Below are 24,814 nucleotides of genomic sequence, written 5' to 3' on the forward strand. Positions count from 1 at the left end.
TGGTTTGTAACTGATTATTGTTATATCGAGTAACAATAATGAGTTTACCGAATATTAGTGTAAATTTTCGGACAAGTCAAGATAAAAGTTACTTAGAGCATGTATATTTATGTACAACTAGGCGGGTTTAGACATTTGTATAACGCCGAAGCAGGTTGCTTGTATGTAGGAATACTACTTGGGTCAAAAAATCGGACTTCCCCAGGCTCAAACGCTAGCTCGCTATGCCTGCAAAAATCAACACCATTTGTTCTTATAGAATACAAAATAAATGAAAGGGTTTCTTGACGCCTTGTCATATTAGGTGACGGTTTAACAAAATTAGCCGATAAACTTTCTCCCTCTTTCTTTTTACGAGTTTGACCTGTTAGAGAGAAAAAGTTTATAGATGTATGACTGTATGAGTCAAAAATTTCCAACTCAACTTTCTCAGGTGCAAAGCTTTCTGTTGAGCATTAACAAATAACAAACAAGAAGGAAGTTTTATAAAGACACCAAGATATCAAAATACTCACCTTCTAAGATCGAGCCCGACTAAACCAGCTTGTAGTATCGTCAAGTTATCAGAGTCTGGTGAGACAATGATGACGGTGTCCTCAGAATATTGAGTTTCAAGAATTGACATGAGTTGTGTCACACGAACAAAGACATCAGCAACACTCTCGTTTGGGGTTCCATCATTAATCGGAGGTGGCTTAATATTCTGAGAAACACTATCTGATGCATATATCTGTCATAATCATGTATCATATGCATGTTATTAGAGTTTAAATGCAGCTATAACTCTAACTTTATAAAGACTATAATCTGCTCCTATAGGGTGTAATTTTATCGTTTTATGGCAAATATGACAGACATCCACATGTATACTTGCACAAGTTATATGCAGTCTTAACTCTACAATACAAGGAAGCGGTCCTTCATTTTCACTTATTTTTGCTCCATATTAATCTCTTAGATATCTTACGAATCTACATGATCATATGAACCAAAAAGGCAGAAGTTTGAAGCATTAGAATAAAAGATAGATGAGAATCTTACTTCCGAAACAGATTGTAATGCTTGGCCTTCGTATGCTCCTAATCCACGAGCATCCAAAAAACTATATTCTGGAACTATATTGCTATTCAAACAGAAGAAGCCATGTGAATAAGAACCTAGTGATCATCATTAAGGGGTGTTTAGATGTATAATGATCTTTTGAATGTTTCTCTAAACACCACTTCATTCAGTGCTGATAATGAAAATTCATAGACAAAAGTTTTACCTCCTGTTGACTACATTAACAGCAGCAATAATCTCAGCAGCTTGATATGCTCTCTGAGTAATAGAAGGCCAAATCCAGCAATTATTTTCACAGGCCCTCATTTCCTTCAATCTCAAAGCTGCCCTGACAGCTTGTTTCTTCCCGATTTCTGATAACCCATTATCAACAGATGTTTTCGCAACCGGGTTTGTGTTGATTACCCCCATACTCTCATATTCAGACTCCCCTGCCCTCACCAAAAAGTACCTACAAAATCAAAAGAATTCGGTTTTGATTGGCTGTTTGTTTTTTTAAGCATTAAGTGACTGAATTTATAAAGTGACTGAATAAATTAATAATGTTTGTATGAATAGTAAAAAAAAACTTTTTATCGACTTAATGAATTAAGTATTTTTATTAAGTGCATTTATGATAAAATTCTTGGCTTGTTTATTGAACGGTTTAGTAGTGTCATTGTGTTAAGGACCCAAGCCCTTTATCTTGACCCTAACATGTTTATTTCGTGGGAATTTCTCCCCCTGCATAATATATTAATGGATTTTGTTAAACGAAGCCCTAAGAGCTTTTGTTAAGGTGTATTAAATAGTTGTACACTTACCATAAATTCAACGGATAAACTTTTGATATAAAAAGATACAATTTTTAATAACATTTCCTATATATTAATATATGGACATAAATTCTCAAAAATAAAAAGTCAGGACTTGATCTTATATCAGTTTCCTTTACTCTTTTTTGTAGTCGATACTCTATTACTCATTATACAAATATCAGTACACATACCCACAAAACCGTCTTATAAATGTGCCATGCTTCAAAATTTCAACATGATTAACTGATCGGTTCGGTTTAGGTTATAAAAAAATTTAACAAGCCCAACAACCTGCCCAAACCTGACATGAATTGTAAAGCCTAGTTTAATGACATCAAATATGACTAGAATAGTCCTACAAAGTTTAATAAGTAAAAAATTTGTACAGATCAAATATATGAATTTTAATGTAGGTATAGTTACATACCGATTGGAGAGACGGACAGGGGGCATTTGGAAAAGACCGCGAGCATCGGCAGACGGCAATAAAAATGGTATCGAACTAAATGAATTAGATTCTTGTGAAATGAGGTGAGAATTGGGTGCAAACAATGGGGTGACTGAGGCAGCTAGTGAGGTGAGAATGCGACGGCGGTCAATGGGTTGTTTTAGATGAAATTGTGGGGAGCTTTCATGGTGGTTGTTTGTGGAGGAGGAAGCAAAGATGGTGGCCGGAAAGAGTGGCACCGTTTTATGAGAAGCATATATTGTTGTTACCAACATTTTTACCGGCAAAACACCACCACTGTCTGAGGATTGAATAATGACTAATGAGAAATATTTTTATAATGTTACAATTTAGCCCTTTTACTTATAAGCTATTTCTGAATTGGTCCCTTGATCAACATCTTTCAAATTTGCTTTTTATATAAAAAAAAAAAGAAATATAAAAATGGGAAAATGATGTCTGCTTCACCAAACAGGCAGCCCCTTTGCTTTTCCTCTCATAATCAATTAATAATATTTCCCATGTGATCCAATAACCAAAAAATTATAGTAAAAAGTTAAAAAAATCCTGCTAGAAAAGTAGGCAATTGCCTGTTTGTTTCAGCAGGTATTATATCCTCTATAAAAAGTCCATATTATTTGATTATTTTATTTACCATTATACATTTTGTTGTCAGTGCTACATATCATAAGTTAATTAATACTAGTTGAGGATTATTCCATGTGGAAGTTAATACTAGTTACCATTATAATAGCTAGAATTATGTCCACGCAATGCGGCGGCGGTGGAGGTAGTGATGGCAAAGGTGGTGGTGGCGACAGTGGTGGAGCGACAGTGGGGACGGTAGTGGGGACGATGATGGGGATGATGATTGTGGTGGATATAGTTATAGTTGATCTTAAAAGTGGTAATGTAGTTTTTTTAAGTGTTAGAGAATTTATAATGTAAACTAGTGCTTAGACCCCGTGCGATGCACGGACAACCCTAAATAATTTTTCTTAAACTTTATTTTAAGATTGTATCAATGAATAAATATAACTGAGTTGTACATAATAAAAATATTCTTATGAGTTGATTAATTTAAAGAAGAAGAATGCTAGATATACCTTGGGATTTATTAATGATACACGAGGGCTTAAAACGCGTACATTGCACGCCGGAGAGAAATTATAAAATGGATTGCCCATAGTAGGCGCATATAAGAAGGATTATGTTGGTTACCTGGATGTGATAGGTATTATGAATTTTCCCCCACTTTGATATATAGACCCACGTGGATGCGCTATAACCTTAAATAATTTCTTTAACACCAGTTCAAGCATGCATGTTGCGAAGTAAATGTACTCCTATTACAACTAATGACCATTTTAAAAAAAATTAATGACTTAAAATGCATAGAAAAGTCTTATTTAGCACTAAAATAAACCAAATATACCTCATAATTTTCATCACAAATTTGATAGGCTGTTCTTTGTATAAGATTTGAAATTTGTTGATCATTCATTTTAACTCCAATAGCACCAGTGGCATCCACAATCCTAACTTGCACATTAAACCTACCAAAAAAAAAAAAAAACAGAGATACAATTTTACCACACAACTTAATGATTATAGAGTTTTAATATGAAATATAAATATATACCTAGGATTGATGAGAACTTGATGTGCAAAATCGAGCTTTAAAATTTATAGACTAAAACTACCAAAGAACTCACTACTACGCACTCACGGGCAGTGGACCCGATCGTTTGTAATATAGTTAAGAGGTAAGTCTGAGTTCGTTCTCAGGGACTGTGAAATGTTTAGTTGCTTGTAAAATAGTTTGGAAAACGGGTGTTGCTTCAAAATTTCCTTTTGACAATTAAATAAATTGGTTTGCAAAATGATTGCATAAATTTGAAAGAACAGTTCAGACAATATAATTAAAGGTCATCCACCTTGACTTCCCTTGACTTCAAATGTGATTGCATTTGATGAAGGACAAATTCTCTAGAGTTAAAAAGATAGTCGTGACAAGATTAAGCTACTCACGTGGTACCACCAACCGTGAACAAATTATCGAATCACCTAACGACTAGTCGAATTACCCAAGCCGGTACCACCAAAACCAAGACAATTCTTCTAACAATCAGTTTTGTTTACTATCAAATTATCAATTGAACCTATGTGTCAATAACGTGGTACCACCAACAGATATCAATCACGTTGACAAAATTAATCTTTTCTTAAAATGATATTCACTATCATACCATGAACTAGTGATAATTACTTATAGATAAGTAACCGTTTTAAAATCACATACACATTCAACTGGTACCACTAACGAAGAATCATATGCAACCAATATCGAAATTAATTAATGAAAAGAATTAATATCATCAAGATCTCAGAACAACGATAATTAAATAAATCCTTTTGAATTAAAAATGTTGCAATCACATTATCCGTCTAGTTTCATCAAGGTGGATGATTAAACAGTTAGCCACTCATGATCAATTCACAATAATGAATAAAATAGAAGAGAAACATGATGTACCAATTGTTTGAAGAAAATAAAATGCAAGACAATAAGTAGATACGATCTAGATGGGTGCCCGTGAATCTTCAACGAATCCGCCTAAGAAATAATCTTGATTGGAGGAAGAAGAACCCTTGTAGAACAGCTCCTAGAAAGATTTTTGATAACTGGAAAAATTAGGTTCTGGTTTATATTTATACCCCCTCAAATCTGATGCTTAAGTCGGCTAAAATCTTTTTCAGATTCGACCTTCCACTGCGGCGCGGTGGCTATGTGGCATCCCATTGCGTCGAAGCCAATTTCCTCTGACCAAAGTGCACGTTTTCCATGGCTCTGACTGCGGTGCAGTGGACTTGTGTCCTCCTGACTGCGGCGCAGTCAAGCCTTTGACCTGGGTGATTGTTGACTTCCGTTTCACTGCGGCGCAGTGGGACGTGATACCACCCACTGCGGCGCAGCCTAATTCTTCTGATCAAATCTTTTTCTTGCAACGATTCCCACTGCGGCGCAGTGGGCATGTATACCCCTCCACTGCGTCGCAGTGGAGCATATCTTAGCCGAATTCATCTTTTTCCAGCTTTTAACTCCAAATTACATTCTCTCTACCACTTCAAGCAACTCTCGTTATCAAGAATCTTTATCTTGGCCAAAGATCATCCGAAAATGTGCCAAATGAACGCGTAACCTGTTAAGCGCCTGAAAACACTAACAAACACCATAAACGCGCCAAATGCACATACAATCAACTTAAAATACACAAATAAATGGCCATTAATGATGTGGGTAATGGGTATAAATTAGTCACATCAGAACTCCTTCCTTGTTACATGAACAACAAATCCACATTTTGTTGTCCCTTAAAGCATCAATAATGTCGACTGCATCCATGTAGAGATCGGTCAACTTAACTTCTTGAGTACAGTTCACACATTCCATTACCATAATTGGTCGGTTGGAATAAAACCGATTGTTGCAACAACAACCACTTTATCAAACTGTCAAAATGAAAATGTTTATACATTAGAATGTTAAAAAGCTAGTTAAAAATTCGAAAGAAAGTTATGTTAAATAGTAATCTAATCAAAAAAGAAAAATTCACAAACAATGAATACTTACATGTTCGTCCATCAGGATCATCTCAATACTACTTATGTTATTAACATCTCCATATAGAGGTTGCTTCCATAGCCGCAAATTCTAACCGTTATCGTACATGGCTTATTATTTGGACACAAATTTGTAATTGAAACATGGTTTAGTGAAGCCATGCTAAAATTGATCTGTTATGTGTTTACGTTTTGAAATGCCTTAAAACTGAATGGAAGTGCCCTTATATAGACATAGACATGCAAGGAAGTAACCGCCACAAGCAATACACGAACGGTTACATATTCAAATTTTTGAAAATTTGAACTTCTTGAAAGCATAACTAATCCGTTTTCGAAAATTTGAACTTCTTATAAAACTAACTAATCCGTAGACCTTCCAAGGAGCAATATTGTAATGATTTTTGGGCTTTCTTGCATTTTTAAGCATGCCACATAGGCAATAACTAACAAATTTTGAAGTGAGATTTATATAATGTAGGGATTATTTCATTAAGGGTATTATAGGTATAATAGATTGAAATGTTTAAATTAGTGAATAAAGGAGAATGGTGTTTTTGGTTTTTTAAAGCTAGAAAGTTTAAGGAAAAAAAAGGTGGTTTGTTTTATTAGATAGTATAGATAATGCAATATCGGTATGAGAAAAAAAAATCAATGTAGCGAAGTTATAAAGATTTTAGCTTTGAAATTCTAACTAGATTATAACCCGCGTGAAACGCGGAAAAACGTATAAAAAATTACATTTATACGTGTAAAAAGCTAGCAAAAAGCTATAATAAATACTTAAAAAACTATTTAGAAATGACAGATTAATAAATAAAACAAGAATCATGAAATAAACTGGTTGTTTATTCATAAATCAACCATAGTATAAATATAATTTTAAAGGCTAAAGTTTGACAACGGTTTCTCATCCACCTGACAAGTGTTTTTTAGTTTTATGTAATATTACAAATGATTATATTTTTAAAGATTATAACATATAGTGAATTGAAAGCTAAAACAGTTGGTCCAATACATGGAGGTAGTTAACTACGTATAGTTTAAAACTTATAAGGATTCACGGTATCCACAAAATAGTTAGATATGCAAATAGTAGTGGTTTTGTAGAAACTGATTTTATGCCTATGATCCACAAGCATGTAATCTCCTTCATTGAAGCCAAGACAATTTTAACCCAAATATTCTAAGATTCCTTGAAGGCATCGATGTCAGCCATTATCGAATACAAGTTGATCTGCCATGATATTGTATATAGTGATATGGAAGCAAATATGTAATCTTTATTATGCTAATGTGTAGTTGATGTATAATATTCATACATTTTTCATATCACGATAATGACTGTTTGTCACAATATCTCCTATGAGCTATTTCGGCGCACTTAGCTCTAAACAACAACAACCCTGTATTTCAACCTTAATCATATATCATCAAGTGTATAGTTATACTTCATAACATAATGTTAATTTAAATTATAATCCAATACAAAACTATTTTGTTATTAATTATTTGTAAGAAAATCAAATACGGAAAATAAACTATGATGAAAGATGTATCATAATATTACTTGACACAAATTAAGCAACTGGAAATATAATTACTAATACTTATTAGAAAATCAAATATTAAAAAAGTTATAAGATGGATCGACATAGTTTTTTGAAACAATCATTATTTGTTAATAAATCAAGAAAGCGTATTTTTATTAATAGTATTAATCTATAAGAAGATTTAGAAGAAAAACATATATGAAATCAAAAATAAAATTAAAAATGATTGTTTAATAAATAAATAATATGATTAGAAAAAAATATATAAAACATGTACCTAAACAACAAAAGATTCTACTCCTTTTTTATAATGGTTACATTCGGCCTTTTTTTTTTAATATCTAAGTAATATATTGAATTAAATTAAATTAAATTTATAAAAGGCAAATGACATAAGCAATTTGATCTAAGGGTTTTAATTAAATATTGAATTTCATTCAAAGGTCTAGATTTTTTCATTTCTAAATTAAAGTTTCTCTTTTAATATATATGTTAGATAATTTATGCATCGTTTGGATAAAATATCTATATATAAAAAAACAAAAACATCCAAATGATTTCTTATCCCTCAAAAACCATTTTAGCTCTTTTCAATTTTTTCGCGAAAAATATTCCACGGATGACTTTTACATTTATCACTATTATCACCGTTTTCATTACCACTTCTATTTTAAGAGATGAAAATAATTATGAAAAAATATTCGAGTTTTTATTATTGTAAGTTGTGAGCGCTAACAATTAATTCTTGATGATAGTTGAGAATGAATTATAATCAAGTGTCAAGATAGTCAATACTAAAGATGTATTACTTTAATTATATTAACTATAGTAATAACCTTATCGCTATCACCATCGTCGTCATCATCACTACCGCTGCTACTACAACCTGTCATCACCGCTATCATCGTATTGTCATTGCGCGAATATATAACAAGTATACAATGGTCCATTCTCTCTCGCTCACTCTCTTATTTTTTAATTCTTTTAAGAATGTTCAAAATGGAATGCTCAACGGGTGATAAAAATTTTAAATTCTAAAATGCTTTGAAGAGTTATTCGGCTTCGCATTAACTTTATCAAAAGTAGGCTACATCCTTATAATAATCTTGGTAATTCTATAGCATCATAATATGTACAATCCATTTTCATTCAATGTTCTAAATTGTAAATACCATTTATTATCATCATATTATCACCATGGTGGTTAACCTAAGTAAACTTTTATTCTTAATAATGAGCTAATTGTTAAATGACTTGAGAATTTGTAGTAATTTTCAAATAGGTATTATGTGGATATCTTAAATCCACATTCTACACGCTATATTTATTATTACTCTAATTAAAGGGTAATTGGATGAGAATCCCCTGATTCCATGTACCATTTGGTACCCACTAATCTCCAGCTAGGTTAGTGTCCAGGTGAATCTCAACCACTTAATAATCTCATGATTATCTCAAGTTTGCCTCTGGCAATATTCGAACCCAAAACCTCTCTTGAAAAGTGGTGACTGATGGCCACTATCAAAAGACACTAATGAAGAAAATGTTTAAATGTAAGACCTCCCTCAAGAAATACGCCTCCCCCCACCCCCACCCCCACCCCACACATACGTACCCACCCTATTGAAATAATGTGACATTAGAATTAAAATTTGATATTCTCATAATACGTGTAGAGTTAAAGCATTACTAATGGTCACATCATCACACTAAGATAAGACACAACATAATTATGTCACTTTTATAACAATACTTCAAAAACTGAATCCCGCAACATTCAAAAACTATACCATATAATACCCTAGTACCTAATAAACTAATATAAAAATCAAAAATAGAAAAGTTGACCCCAACTTACTCAGCATCTACCTACCCACGATAGACCACACGCGAACGATCCCAACTTGCCTACTGGAGGACCTCACCACAGTAGGTTGTTAGGTTTGAACACCGTCCATCTCATACTCATTACACCCAATCTTATCATGTTACAACTTAAGGTCATAAAAAGATTTAGAAGAGATTATAAGATGTTCAATTAAGCTGCATATCTGACTTTAAAATTTTGTTATTCTTATGTATATTTAAAAAAATCCAATCCTATTTTTAAGGGAAGATTCCCTCAACTTTAAAATAATTTAAAGGGGTTAGGTAAAAACAATTTTTACCCTTAATTCAAAATCAAATGTTAAAATTAAAATTAAAAGATGATATTTAAATCTTAATCTTTAATTATCAAAATTTGTCCAATTTAACTAGTCAAATTAAGTAACTAAAGGGAATCTGATTCTGATCCCCCGTTTTTAAACATCATCATCGAGTTGCTTGAAATATTTGGAAAATTATTAATCTATTAAAAGGGCAAAGTGGTAAATATAACAATAATAATAAAATGAGAATATATCGAATAATGTAGCAAAACAAAAACAAACACAAACAACTGTCTTCTTCCCTTTTTTAGAGCATAAAAAAAAGTCATGGGAAAAGAGAGAGAATAATACTTAACTACTAGTGTAAGAAGAAATCAGTAACCATACCTCGCTGCTATCACACGCATTCTGTCCCCACCACCATCACCACCAGTCCACCACCGTATAAACCACACTCTTCTGCTAACTTGCGCACTATCCGCCGCTCCATTTCTCTAACCTGCACCTCATTCTCATTTTCAATAATAATAACAATAACAATGTCTATACTACTATCACTCTCTCTTCTATTATTATTATTTTTCCTAAATACACACCTTTCATTTTCAACTCCTGTTTCCACGTCAGCAACTTCAGGTCATATCATTTTCAAAAAATAATTTATTTTTTAGCTACTTTTAGTTAACTGAATTATATTATTGTTACTATTATTTAATTTCAGGTTTTTATTTATTTTGTTATTGTTTGCTTCCTGTTTTGATTGATTTCAGAAACTGTTTCTGTGTGTTTTAAGTTAATAATTTATAGCGATTATTCGATAGAATGTGTAGATGTAGTATGTATGTGACTATATTTGTATATGTATATGTGCGTTTTGGAGATATTATCTGATTATTGCGTTTGCGAGACACAGATAGTTAGACTAAAGTGTTTGACTATCGGCGTTTTCCTAGAGAGAAAATGTAGTTTCGAAAAAGCAGGTAGGGATGTCTCTTCAAAATGTGGTTTCGGAAAATGCCTATCTATTTTTAAAATATCTGTTTTACGCACACTTGATTAGTCGAAACTTGAGATTAGTGTTGCGAATGATAGTCGGTGACTATTTTTTAGAATGTGTAGATATAGTATTGTTAATTCATGTAGTAATTAAGCTACTAATTCCTAACCGTTTGAAATTAGTGAAAAATATAAAAATAAATGTAAAATCGTGAAGTAAAGGTTTTACCGTTTTAGAGTTGGTTCATTTGATAGAATCTGGAAATCTGTTGAGGAAGTTGTACTGTACAAGTTGTGCAGCGTTTCGAACTGGTTGAGTGTTCACTATTTTTGGGTTGAAAAACATGAATTCTTCTTCTGCTAGCATTTATGTGTATGTATTTGTGGTAGGTGGTTTAGAGTTATTTGATCAGAATTGCTGTTTTTTTTCTCTCTGTAGTTTAATGAGTACCTAAACTGAAACCCTTTGCATTAATCATTTACCTTTTTTAGTACTATAAATGAAGACTTTGATATACGAGTATTAAATACAAGATTCTTCTCTTTTTCCTTTTTTTTTGTTTTGTTTTGTTTATAATATAATTCTGGTACCTGGCAGTTCTGAAGGGTTTTTCAAGACTAGAAAATTGAGTGTTTTTTTAGGAAATGGAATTATAGTATAAGTTTTCCGTTTTCTTTCTGGCCGTCCCAGTAGCCATTTTAGCGGGGGTGGAGGGGGGGTGGGGGGTTTGAGCTATGTTCCTGCAGCGATGCTATTCATAGAATATAACGTTTTTAATACTATTGATGAAGACTTTGCCAAAAAGTATTAGAAACCTCATAATAGTACCTTGCAATTCTAAAGTCTCTTTACACATGTGAAGCATGAGGGTGTGTTTATGGGCCATCAAGAAACACATGAAGGGTGATAACTAATTAGAATATTGAACATTATAATGACTTTTCGATTTCTCCCTTGTTACAAGTGCCTGTTACTGTCATGTGCCATTTGAGTCATTATATCCTGCTGCCGTGGCGGAAGATAAGAAGGACCAAAGGGGGTTATGGTCCCTCCAAAATTTTGGATCATATTTAGCAATTATATATTATTTAAGAATAAATAAAAGTTTTTATGTGTTTTTACCCCCTCGGAAACAAAACATAGATGTAGAAAAGAGAAAACCTAAAACCTAAAAAAAAATTGACCCCTCCGGTACTGCCGTTCAAGTTCCGCCGCTGTGACATATTGAAAATGAAAATAATATGTGTTTATGGGCCATCAAGAAACACATAAAGGGTTAAATAATAATTAGAATATTGAACATCATAGTGACTTTTTGATTTCTCCCTTGTTGCAAGTGCCTGTTATTGTCATGTGCCATTTAAGTCATTATATCCTTCTGCCATGATATTTATTGAAAATGAAAATAATGTGGTGTATGGTAACAACTGATGTGTGCGGAGCATTGGAAGTTATTTGGAAAACTTGTGCTGCAGGGTGACAAGTGACAACTAAGTTATCTTAGAAAGTAGAAACCTCCATGGATCACCTGAGTTTATTGTTCCCAAAGCAGCTTTTATGCTATAGTCACGCTATAAAACCACATTGTTCTCGATTGCCGTAGGTGATTGGAGGCAACTGAAAAGTAACAGGTTACGATGAACCCACCATTTAAATTAGGTGAATGTCAGGTTACTGTTGGTTTTGTGTGTAATGCCACAATTATTTCAGATTAAGTTTATGTGGTTGAACATGCTTAAATAATGCTGGGTATTTGTTGTTCTTTCTGGTAGATGATTGACATAGTATAGTGATGTATTGTATCTATCTATTTTACTTTCCTGATTATTATAATTCTAAATCTCGGCAGTTCATTTGATGTGTATGGCTTTTGTCCTCTTTTTTATTAAAGCATCACAACTGTCTCATAAATAGTTTGTTCCCTTTGTCCTCCACCAAAGCAGATTGCCCGTTAAACATAAGTGCCTTTAACGTTACACGTGCTGCCATCCTTTGTTCCGACCCACAAGCTAGAGCAAGTTGTTGTCGTTATATCAACGCCCTTGTTGCAGTTTCTATTGCTCGTTATGCAAACACAACTAGCAGCCTTGGAGTTTCTCCAGAATTATCGCCAATATGCCTCGAGACTTTATCAGAGACCTTAGAACTTCATGGAATGACAAAAAATGCTTCAGCTTTCTGTGGATTTGGAACAAAAATTCCCGTCAATTATGAGTGCCTTGGAATAACAACTGTCAACCAGATGCTTCAATCTCCAAAATTTTCTAATGTCACTCTAAATTGTAAGGCGCCATTAGGTGAAGGTCGTTGTAGAAAGTGTTTGAATGCTGGCATCCTGTATATAAGGAACTTAGTAGGATCTGGGGATAATACGACCGTGAGCACTTGCAGGGATGCAACATTTGTTGCTCTTGCCAGTCAAGTTGATGATGTCTCGGCTGTTGAGATCGCTCACTGTTTTTTTGGAGTTCAAGGGCTCAGTAACATATCAAGTAAGGCTGTACTTAGAGAAAAGTAGATATGTAATGGTGAAACATTCATATGTATGACCTGAATAATTACGATTTTTATAGTCCCTTCATATATGTAGTGACAAGAACTTTCTGACTCGATGGAGACATTGGGTTGCACTCTCAAAAGTTATGCAAATTTTACACTGTTCTAATCAGATTTAATTGCATAACATGGTGACCAACTTTAATCCAATCCTATTTCAGGTAATGATCTTTTTTTTTTTGCCACGAATATGAAAATTTCACTGGAAAATACCCTCAAGGTTTTATGAAAGATCGAATTTAGGTAATGCTTACATGCTACCAGGTCAAAATGATGATGGTGATGTGGCATTGACGTGCCAGTTACTTTGACCATGTTGTTTTTCCGAGTTGGCACTTGAGTGGTATCTGTAAACCAGTTACCTTTGATGGAAACTTTTGAAAGCTTAAGGAATTTTCTGGGCAACCAAAGTTTATTATCTGAAATAGAAATCTGATCAAAGTTGGTTACCTTTTTTTTTTTCCACCTTATAATCGTATATGCAATTCCCTAATATTGTACTAAGGAATGTTATGACTCTGGATAACCACAGAATTAACAATTTGTTTCTTCTATTTACAGTATTAACAGGATCTTCCCCACCTGCATTTTCACCTGAGTCGTCTCCAAGTCCGTTTGGTGCTGCTAGCCCAAGTCAACTCTCTTTAACGACTGACATTAGACACCGTCCTTACCACCTCTCATTGGTTTCTGGTATTGGCATCGCAGTTACGGTACTAGCCACTATGATGCTAGTACTAATGATTTTTCTTATTCGTAGAAAACGTAGGGAATTAAATGGTAAGGATATGGCACCCGATAAAACCTCAATGAAAACAATTTCTCAGCCTACCAAAAAATTCCAAGAAGGTGGGGAGTTTTTTGATCTTGTATTCTTTGTCGGCTTTCTTATTTTCAGATCTTTTATTAAAACAATTGGAAGTGTGTGCAGGTCCGTCATCTATGTTTATAAAGTTTAGCTATAAGGAGACGAAAAAAGCAACCAACAACTTCAGTACCATTATCGGACAAGGAGGATTTGGCACTGTATACAAAGCAGAATTCAGTGATGGTTCCACATTAGCAGTGAAGCATATGGATAAAGTGTCAGAGCAGGCTGTGGAAGAATTCTGCAGAGAAATAGAGCTTCTTGCTAGACTGCATCACCGCCATCTTGTTGCCTTAAAAGGCTTTTGCATTGAAAAACATCAAAGGTCCATATTTACATAGCCATGTGTTTCTTCTACTTACTATTGTCAATTTAGATAATAAAGGAGCTTTTGTTGGGATTTTGGGGCAGGTTTCTCATGTATGAGTATATGGCCAATGGGAGCTTAAAAGATAATCTTCACAGTATGTACTTCTATTTCTTTTAATTCTTACTTTCTTCCTGTTTCTAAAATTTCTTATGCTCGTCTGTAGATCCAGGTATAGCTCCGATGAGTTGGCAGACAAGAATTCAAATCGCAATTGACGTGGCAAATGCTTTGGTAAATATTATATACAATTTAAAGGAATTTCACAATATATATGGATACATATTTTTAAACTTATAGAACATTCTTTTTCATCATTTTATCATTACGCATTCAGGAATACCTCCATTTCTATTGTGATCCTCCTCTGTGCCATAGAGACATCAAGTCCAGCAATATATTACTTGATGAAAATTTCGTAGGAAAGGTAATGCCAATCATGTCTTCAAGTATAATATTTATTAAAATCAACTGATGGCACTTATTTGCAACCAAATTTTTGTGTTACTGAAGATTTGTGGTGCTCAAATATAATTCAAGTTTCTTGTTATAATCTTTCTGATCCAGGTTGCAGACTTTGGTCTTGCGTATGCTTCTAAGGATGGATCCATCTGTTTTGAACCAGTTAACACAGAGATCAGAGGAACTCCTGGTTAGAACAATTTAACTTCCTTTAAACTATAGTCTAGAGGTGGCAACATGAGTGAGCCGGGAAGATTGGGTAACAAGTTAAACTGGGTTCATTTGGGCTGAAAAGGCCCATTTCTGTACAGGTCAAACCAGGCTGGGCTGGGTTGTCCCATTATCTTTTTTCTTTTTGAGGTTTTTTTCTTAATATATGATAACTAGTGTGATAATTATGATTGCAAAACCAACATTATTACAATACTAATCTAAATTCTCGAGTAGAATGATTTAGGAGATTGTATGCATCAAGAGTTAAGCAATTTATGAGATTGTATGCATCAAAAGTTAGACTTTTGGCGGCTTTAACCCATTTGACCCGTTCCCTTGTCATCTAGGAGTATATAATTTTATTTTACCCAAGGTTGCAAAACTCGTAATTCGGACTCGGATCGGCCAAGGTCCTTTTTAAGACTACTCGGGTTGTTCTCGGAATGGGAGTTTTATATGAAAGTAATAGTTTTTGAAATTATGTGTAGAGATAAACTAGAACATAAATATAAGTGTTTCGAAACATAATCATAATCCTTCAAATACTTCAAACATATTAGTATACCTTCAAATCCTTTATATTAACTCGAAAGACCATCTTTGACTAAATTTGACCAACTTTATTTTTTGGAGTTTGACCTGTTGACCGACTTTTGAGTCTGATTCTAGCCAAATCGTCTTGGCCACTACCCTAGTTCCTAGTACTTCCTGATTCCTTATGCCTTACAACAATCACATACCCCCAAAACTAAAGTTTTTTTTTATTTTTATTGAACTCAGGTTATATGGATCCTGAATACATGGTCACTCAAGAGCTAACAGAAAAGAGTGACATCTACAGTTACGGGGTCGTGCTCTTAGAGTTGGTGACCTCTAGACGAGCTATACATGACAACAAGAATTTGGTAGAATCATGTCAGTCGATATTGACATCAGAATCAAGACATGGAGAACTTGTGGACCCCGCCATTGGCAAGTCTTTTGACTTTGACCAACTTCAAACAGTTATTACAATTGTAAAATGGTGTACCCAGAAAGAAGGGCGGGCACGACCTTCTATTAAGCAGGTACTAAGGCTTTTATATGAGTGTGCAGACCCAATGCATGATGGTTTTATTGAAGCCGTGGAAGATGAAAGAAGGACAAGTAAAGGTAAGATACATAGAAGAGATGGGATCTTCCAAAGTTGGGATGGCCGGGGTTTAGCCTCTTCATCTAGTACTTCACGGTCGTATTGTAGTCGAAGCTTTCTACTTGAAACTGGATCATCGCCTCAATCACCTTCAAACATACCCTCTATTTAAATTTTAGAAAATTAGTAACATCCCAAAAACCAAAGGGGATTTTGTAGTTGTACAGTCGATTACCCTTGATAGGTTTCGTGTGTTTTGTATGACAAAGGACATGAAAGTCTTGGCATTTTATAAGCCATGAATCATATTGCTGGTATGTTTTCAGAAATTGTAGAGTATGGTCTCTTCTTGTCCTTGAGATATTCAAAGATTATTCATCAGCAAGTATGAGACTTTAAAATCAAGGCTTTCAACAATATATCAAGAAAGCGAAGCCAAGACATCTAGCAATACTTGAGATAGTTTTACTCGGTTGTGGATTAAAGTTTTTAGTCCAATCATTTATGTTCTATGTTTCCAAACATAATGTTACTCATTTGTGATACATTATATATTATATTGCTTTCTTCCACATTTATTCATCAATCTACATTAATTCATCATTAAGTACGTATGTGTTGTAATGTGAATCATCACCGCACGTTGAAGCCAGGTTGTAGTTTCTGATTATTTTGGTTTACCAGACAAACAATGGGTGGCGATGTGTTAAAGCTAGGTTGCAAGTTGCAACCAGGTATTTTTCTTGAATTGGCATCTAATATAGTTCAACAAACAATAGCTAGGTTGCAACCAGGTATTGTTCTTGAATTGGCACCTGATGTGGTTCAACAAGCAATATAGTCCTTGAGGGTGTTTTAGGGACAAGGATGTATTGTCATTTTAGGATTCTTGGCACTTGTTAGCAAAAATTTTTAGCCAATAAGGTGTTGACATGTGGCACTATAATACCTATACCAAAAAGGGTCAATTGTGAAGGGTAATAAACCAAAGTGCCAAAAGTTGCTAAAAGTTGCAAAAAGATTTTTTAAAAAGAAAATGACTAATCCTCTTAACAAAATAGCCTAAAAACTCCTAACAATCTAAGAATGTGACATGTGATATCTACTAATTCTCTTTCCTAATCTTGCCCTGATTTTTAGGCTATTTTGTTAAGAGGATTAATCATTTCCCTTTTTAAAAAATGGGGTCACATGCTTGAAAAAGGTGTCAAAATGTGACACAATCGGCTACACTAGGACGATTGTCATCTTGCCAAAAAGGGCCACAACATAGGGGGCAAGAAAATAATGTGCCAAAAAGTGCCAATGGAATGTGCCGATTACACCTTTGCTTCTCACACACCATTTTAGGAAGTGAAAAACCCAGGAATTTGCAGTTTGCAGTCATGGAGATATTGGACAACACAAAAATGAAAATTTGAATACTGTTAAACAGTTTCACTTTAATTGATCTAATACGAGGAAAAAATATATGGTAAGACTTAAAACCTTATCTCCATGAGTACTACGAGTATTTTATAGGACATGACAGAAAGTAAGTGCATGCTTATCGTCTGTTATAATAACACTTCTCTTAGACGGTGTATTTTCATCTAATATATTGAAACGTGGTGACCATTGATTAGTAACAACTTCTTTCGTTCGGCACAACAAGTCATATGATAAGTATCTATATCTATCTTCCCTAAACCGACAAGGTTGGATTAAATAATTAACACCCTTGCCTCTGGAGACAAAGGTCAAGGGTTTTATCTTCATGCCTTGTAAGGTTAGAGGTCTTTTTTTATCTTAGATGAAACCTGGAAGCAACCTCTCTATCTTAGATAGGATAAAATGTCTATATCTCAACCTTACTCATACATCGTCATGGTATTGGGACCTAAAACCCATGAAGACAACATTATGTGTTATTTACCTAAACATAAATTTATAAACCTCCAATTAGATTCAGTTATATCAAATATTGTAATTCAAACTTGATAGTATACATAGATAACGTGGGCTTCCTATCTATCTATCTATCTATCTATCTATCTATCTATATCTATCATCTATATCTATATCGATATCAATATCAATATCAATATCAATACTACTTTATAAAATATTTACCCCCTCTTTATTCTCAACATAAGAAGTTGATATCCCCAATATGCCCTTCACCTTTATTTACTATTTTAAATATACTTATAATGCCTTTAATGAAATTAATTTATAGCATCTATCCTTAACTTAAAAAATAATAACACTACCCACTTTTACATCAATGATCTTTACATTGATAACCTACATTACTCGCCGCCAGTCCCCACCAACACCACTCGTCGCCCCGCCACTACTATCATTTTCGCTGCATCGCGCTGACATCCGTCTTGTGTGTGTATATATATATATATATATATAGACCCTGACACACATCAAATATACATAATTTTAAAACTTGATGCATTTTTTATGTTGAACGTTATAAAAACCCTATATAAACAATTAAAGCTAAAAATGAGGCTAATTGGGAACATGATATGCAGAAATTAGGAATTTAGAGAGAAAAGAGGAATTTTGTATCAAATCAATATCTGATTAATATTGAGCTGAAAAAGGGCTTATATAGCCGATACAAGTCGTTGATTATTCTAACAGAATAACCGTCAATTGTTACACAAAGACCCCCTGGACTATGACTATTACACTAAAGCTCCCTGTTACTTATTTGATTATTTTACATGTAACAATACTTCCCCCTTATAGATTTTTGTCCTCAAAAATCAAAGTGTGGGAAACGAGCTTGAACATCATCAATGAACTCCCAAGAAGCATCTTCAACTGGTAGACCCTCCCACAGAATCAAAACCTTAGCACTCACTTTGCCTTTCTGTTTGATCATCTGCCTATCTAGCACAGCTTTTGGTTGTAGCAGAGGTTTGGTGGTAGTAGGCAGGGGAACACTCTTAGGAAGTAGACCATGGGCCTGTTTGAGAAGTGACACATGGAAGGTGTGGTGAATTTGAGCAGAATCAGGTAAATGCAACTTATAAGCCACCTTCCCAATCCTTTTATCAATTTGGAATGGACCAAAATACTTTGGTGACAACTTCCTATTATGATGACCCTTGAGAGATTGTTGGGCAAAAGGATGAAGTTTCACAAAAACCCAGTCTCCTTCACTGAACTCCCGGTCAGACCTGTGAGCATCTGCCAATTGCTTCATCCTGTTCCTTATGGATTCCAAATTCGTCTTCAATTTCTGAATCATTGCTTCTCTATCTCTGTGAGTATGTTTTACTGCAGCAATGGCTGTATCATTTGGAATATATGGAATATGAATATTAGGTTTAACTCCATACAAAGCTTCATGTGGAGACATCTTAATAGCAGTGTGCCAAGAGGTATTATACCACCATTGAGCCAATGGCAACCACTTAACCCATTGCTGAGGATCATCCATGCACATATGTCTCAAGTAAGCCTCCAAGCATCTATTTAACACCTCTGTTTGACCATCTGTTTGTGTATGGTATGCAGAGGACATATGTAACTCTACACCTTGCAATCTCATAAACTCCTTCCAAAACTGACTCAAAAATACAGGATCTCTATCACTTACAATGGTTCATGGGCAGCCATGTAATTTAAAGATATTATCCATGAAAACCTTAGCAATGGTAGCAGCAGTGTAAGGATGACTTATGGCAATAAAATGACCATATTTGGTAAGCCTGTCCACCACCACAAGGACTGCATCTTTTCCTTGAACCTTTGGAAAACCAGAAATGAAATCCATAACAACATCACTGAAGATTATATCAGGAATGGGCAGTGGTTGTAGCAACCCAGGGCATGCTACATTCTCATTCTTTGATCTTTGACAAGTTGTACATTCCTTCACAAATTTCTACACATCCTTATAACCTCCTTTCCAATAGAACAATTCCTTAAGCTTGATCAGTGTGGGATTGACTCCTGAGTGACCTCCAGTGGGAGAAGAATGACAATAAGAGATTATATCTATCCTTAATGTAGCATTTTTTGGAATAAAGAACTTATTTTTCCTTTTAAGCACTCTGCCATCCCAAGTCATATGAGGGACCTGCTCTCCTTTTTCCAATCTAGCAATCCCATCTTGAACATCCTTATCATTCTTCCAAGTATCCTGGATTCTGTCCCATAATAAGCTGTGAATAAAACTGACACCCATCTGCATAATTTCCACACTCTCCACTTTAGAGAGAGCATCAACCACCTTATTTTCCACTCCTTGTTTATACCCAATTTCATAGTCGTGTCCCAACAATTTAGAAAGCCACTTTTGTTGCAAAGGTGTCACAATTTTTTGTTCCAAAAGATATTTGAGGCTTCTATGATCAGTCTTTATCATAAAATGGGCATGAATCAAGTAATGATGCCACTGTTTCACAGCCAAAATAATGGCAAGAAGTTCCTTCTCATATACAGACCAACCCTGCTGTCTTGGTGATAAAGCCTTGCTAATATAAGCCAAAGGATGACCATCTTGAAGCAAAATTGCTCATATACCCTTAGAGGAAGCATCAGTCTCAATGACAAACATTTTATTGAAATCTGGTAATCTCAATACAGGAGGAGAAATCAATGCCATTTTTAACTGATCAAATGCATTTTGTGCCTCTGGACCCCAAAGGAAGCAATCCTTCTTTAATAAATCTGTGAGTGGCTTAGCTACAATACCAAATGATTGAACAAATCGTCTATAATATCCAGCTAGCCCCAAGAATCCCCTTAACTGTTTAACAGTTGTAGGAACAGACCATTCTTGAACTGCTCTTGTCTTTTTAGGATCAGTAGATACTCCATTTCTATTGATGATATGACCAAGATACTCTACCTTATCACCTCCAAAAGAACATTTAGATTGTTTTGCCTTCAATAAATTATTTCTCATAATATCCAAAACAACCTCTAAATCAATCAAATGTTGCTCCCAATTTCCACTATATACTAGTATATCATCAAAAAATACCATAGTAGTTTTCCTCATTACCTCCTTAAAAGTGTGATTCATAAGAGCTTGAAAAGTGGCTGGTGCATTGGTGAGACCAAAAGGGAGGACCAGAAATTCATAATGTCCCTGATGAGTCTTGAATGCAGTCTTGTAGACATCATCTTCATGCATTCTGATTTGGTGATAACCAGATCTGAGATCCAACTTAGAAAAAACCGTTGCTCCTTGTAACTCATCTAATAAGTCCTCAATGAGAGGGATGGGAAATACATCCTTAATTGTGGCCTCATTCAATTTCCTATAATCAATACACATTCTCCAACTCCCATCCTTCTTCTTCACTAGTACTACAGGGGCTGCAAATGAGCTAGTACTACTCCTTATTACTCCTGAATCTAATAATTCTTCAGTCATCTTTTCTATCACATCTTTCTACAACTTTGGATATCTATAAGGCTTAAGATTCAAGTCCTTACTCCCTTCCTTAAGGTTAATTCTATGATCAATGGTCCTAATTGGTGGTAGACCTTTTGGGACTTCAAACACATCTGCAAACTTCTACAGTAAAGCACTTAATCCCACTTGTGTGCCCAGTTCTTGATGCACCTCTACCACGGGCTGATATAATTCACTTTCTTGTGATGAATTATGTATAGCAAATAGTTGAGCCTGAACTACTTTGGTAGAAGTTGATAGCAATGAGGTCAATTTCTCAATAGAGCACAAACTCACTCCTTGCTGCTGACTGCCCTTCAGTACTACATCCTTCCCATTCATCTTATATTGCATTGTCAAATGCTGGAAATTCCATATAATGTCTCCTAATTGAGATAGCCATTGCACACCCAGCACTATGTCATAATTGTTCAAGGCTATAACTAACATGTCTGCCATATACCAATTGCCTTGCATACTCCACTGAAATTCCTTACAAAGGTTGGCACAGTCCATATTATTACCATTTGCCACTGATACTAACATGTTAGAAACATGTTGTATACCCTGCCTCACCTTTTCTGCTACTCTTGTACTCATGAAATTATGAGTAGAGCCACTGTCAACTAAGATGTGCAATTTTCTAGTGCCTATAGTACCCACAATCTGCATAGTGTTGAATGAAGGAATTCTTAAAATTGCATTTATTGATATTTGTGGATTGCCTTGGACAGCTAAGAGCTCAGGGGTGTTTAAATCTATCAGATCCATCTCATTTTCCTTGTCATCTTGATATTCATCCACCTCTATGAAAAATAGCTGCCTCTTACCCTTGCAGACCTTACTGTGGCCTGCCACAAACTTCTCATTGCAATAGAAGCACTCACCCTTAGCCCTCTTCTCCTCCATAAACCTACTTGTGACCTTCTTAGGCACTAAAGCATTGGAAGGGATTGCATTAACTGGAGTAGGTAGGAGAGGTTGTTTGGCATTACTAGTCAACACATTAGTTCTAGTATTTGCATTTCTAGCACTAAAACTACTAGTGAAACCTCCATACTTACTGCCTAAAGTTTTTGATGCACTATCCTGTAATTTTGCTAGGGAATATGTGTCTCTTAGAGTTTTAGGCCTAAACAATCTCACTACACACTTGAGTTCAGGCTTTAATCCCTCTACAAACAAGCTAACAGAATATTCCTCATAAATTGTAACCTTATTCAGTAAAGCATCACAGTGTTCATCGAGTTCACCTGTCTGAGTAAGAGCTTTCAAAGCTCCCATGGCGTCTTCAATCATCGTCTGAGCAAATCTAGCAGTGATAGCGCGTGAGTACTCTGTCCAGCCTATTGTATCAATAGTTTTATCATTCGATTTCATATATGTTAGATGCCACTGCAACGCACGGCCTTCCATATGCATTGCTGCATAACGAACCTTCTTCTCTTCAGGAGTAGCATCAATTATGAAAAAATGATCACATCTATAGCTCCAGCCTTCCACATCATCACCTTCAAATTTAGGAAAATCAATTTTAGCTAAGCGATGTGTGTTACTTCTTTCATCTTCTCCATGAATGATCAACGATCCTTGTTTATCCATGTTTCTGGTGAGCTTATCAACTGATGCCTTCAGAGAAATAATCGTTTCCTGTGCAGATGCCAGCTCTTTCTGCATTCGTTCCATATCGGAAGCTTGATTGCGGGTAGTCATATCTGAATAGGAATTGAATTAATTGAAAGAAAAAAATTCAAAATTAGGTCAGAATTTTGTAGAATTGAAGTGGATTGTTGTTGAATTTGAAGGAATTATGAAGAATTTACGAAAAATTAGGGTTTTGAATGAATTTTTTTTGTGATTTTTCAGTAATTTTTGATTTTTTTGTGATTTTTTTATAAGAACCAGTGAAATTCCGTCGAAGAAGTGATCGGAAATCTCGCCGGAGAAGATGATAACGCATCGGACAACGCCAGAACGACGTCTCTGATACCAATTGATATGCAGAAATTAGGAATTTAGAGAGAAAATAGGAATTTTGTATCAAATCAATATCTGATTAATATTGAGCTGAAAAAGGGCTTATATAGCCGATACAAGTCGTTGACTATTCTAACAGAATAACCGTCAATTGTTACACAAAGACCCCCTGGACTATGACTATTACACTAAAGCTCCCTGTTACTTATTTGATTATTTTACATGTAACCCCTCGTTACGAGCTTGTACACATGCTTCTAGAGCTACTCGATTAGCTACGGCACCTGGTGCATTTCCCCAAGGGTGCCCTAAAGTTCCGCCACCAAACTGTAGTACAGAATCATCCCCAGAACACAGTTAAGATAAATGAATAAATAAATTGATGACAAGGCACTCAATCGGAGATTATTAATTAATATAATGATTATAAAACTGAGAGAGATTGATTTTACCTAAAGAAAGTACAGTAGAAAGGTGTATTCGTGCTGTTCAAAAAAAAGGAAAAAAAAAAGAATTCAGTGTTCGTGGGAATATGATTTATAATGTTGATACAAGGAGAATACAGGCGTTCATTTTGAACCTAATTTTGGTCTTTTATTTGGTAATGATCGATGTTATTGCTTAAAAATTCTCATAATTAATAGAAGGAAAATGATAATGATGGGCTGTCATTAACAACATATTACATGTTTAAAAACTTGTACATTATATATTAAAAACCGCCTCCTTATTTTTCTAACAACAAGGTACAAATTTTAATGCACCCAATTAGTTTTTACTGACAACCCTAAGGGTTGTCACTAACAAAACCCTTAATAGAATAGGGATTAGATCATGAAAAAGAATTAGTGGAACACACATGTCACATTTATATACTTTTAAGAGGATTTTAGGCTAAGGTTTAAAAGAATTAATCATTTTTCTTTATTTTAAGTAAAGAAAACATGCAAGTAGTAGGGGTAGTTGCTGGTGGTGGTTACTGGTTGCAGGTGGTGGTTGAAATTATAATATATTTTTTTCTTTTACTTTCCTTTCAAACTCAAGAATGGGTTTTTTAAATGTATTATTCTATCCTTTCTTTCCCTATCCAATCTTTTCCTTTCTTTTCTTTTAATAAAAACTCGAGAATGAAGTGTTAAGGTTATCAACTATAGGTATAGATAAGTTCTGCTTGTTTAGCTATATGTATGAACAT

The 24,814-nt window shown here is 34.6% G+C and overlaps 2 protein-coding genes across 4 annotated transcripts; one reads left to right on the forward strand and one right to left on the reverse strand.

Moving 5' to 3' along the window:
- Positions 1 to 2,615, reverse strand: LOC122593313. The gene is made up of 5 exons (XM_043765706.1): positions 2,287 to 2,615; positions 1,268 to 1,513; positions 1,042 to 1,123; positions 516 to 730; positions 1 to 228 (listed from the first exon to the last, which is right to left on the reverse strand). The coding sequence occupies exons 1-5, from the start codon at positions 2,580 to 2,582 to the stop codon at positions 108 to 110; spliced, it is 960 nt and encodes a 319-aa protein (XP_043621641.1). The 5' UTR covers positions 2,583 to 2,615; the 3' UTR covers positions 1 to 107.
- A 7,466-nt stretch (positions 2,616 to 10,081) lies between these two features.
- LOC122593653 (probable receptor-like protein kinase At1g49730) lies at positions 10,082 to 16,807 on the forward strand. Of its 3 annotated transcripts, none has more exons than XM_043766084.1 (9): positions 10,082 to 10,270; positions 12,575 to 13,123; positions 13,749 to 14,036; positions 14,119 to 14,380; positions 14,467 to 14,519; positions 14,589 to 14,656; positions 14,760 to 14,849; positions 14,990 to 15,074; positions 15,878 to 16,807. In XM_043766084.1, the coding sequence occupies exons 1-9, from the start codon at positions 10,174 to 10,176 to the stop codon at positions 16,399 to 16,401; spliced, it is 2,016 nt and encodes a 671-aa protein (XP_043622019.1). In that variant the 5' UTR covers positions 10,082 to 10,173; the 3' UTR covers positions 16,402 to 16,807. The 3 variants fall into 3 exon arrangements, with proteins under 3 accessions (XP_043622019.1, XP_043622018.1, XP_043622020.1); XM_043766083.1 differs by lacking the exon at positions 10,082 to 10,270 and adding an exon at positions 10,485 to 10,614; XM_043766085.1 differs by lacking the exon at positions 10,082 to 10,270 and adding an exon at positions 11,458 to 12,290.
- The last annotated feature ends 8,007 nt before the right edge of the window (positions 16,808 to 24,814 follow it).

The sequence above is a fragment of the Erigeron canadensis genome, chromosome 3 (assembly GCF_010389155.1).
Source record: "Erigeron canadensis isolate Cc75 chromosome 3, C_canadensis_v1, whole genome shotgun sequence".
NCBI lineage: Eukaryota > Viridiplantae > Streptophyta > Magnoliopsida > Asterales > Asteraceae > Erigeron > Erigeron canadensis.

Bases quoted from the DNA above. Each gene is read 5' to 3' on its own strand.
- LOC122593313 (XM_043765706.1), bottom strand. From the start codon at position 2,582: ATGTTGGTAACAACAATATATGCTTCTCATAAAACGGTGCCACTCTTT. The intron at 1,514-2,286 runs GTATGTAACTAT...TTGATTTTGTAG, and splicing joins CCTGTCCGTCTCTCCAATCG to GTACTTTTTGGTGAGGGCAG. The intron at 229-515 runs GTGAGTATTTTG...TGATTTTTGCAG, and splicing joins GTCGGGCTCGATCTTAGAAG to GCATAGCGAGCTAGCGTTTG.
- LOC122593653 (XM_043766083.1), top strand. From the start codon at position 10,494: ATGTATATGTGCGTTTTGGAGATATTATCTGATTATTGCGTTTGCGAG. The intron at 14,520-14,588 runs GTATGTACTTCT...GCTCGTCTGTAG, and splicing joins CTTAAAAGATAATCTTCACA to ATCCAGGTATAGCTCCGATG. The intron at 14,657-14,759 runs GTAAATATTATA...TTACGCATTCAG, and splicing joins TTGACGTGGCAAATGCTTTG to GAATACCTCCATTTCTATTG.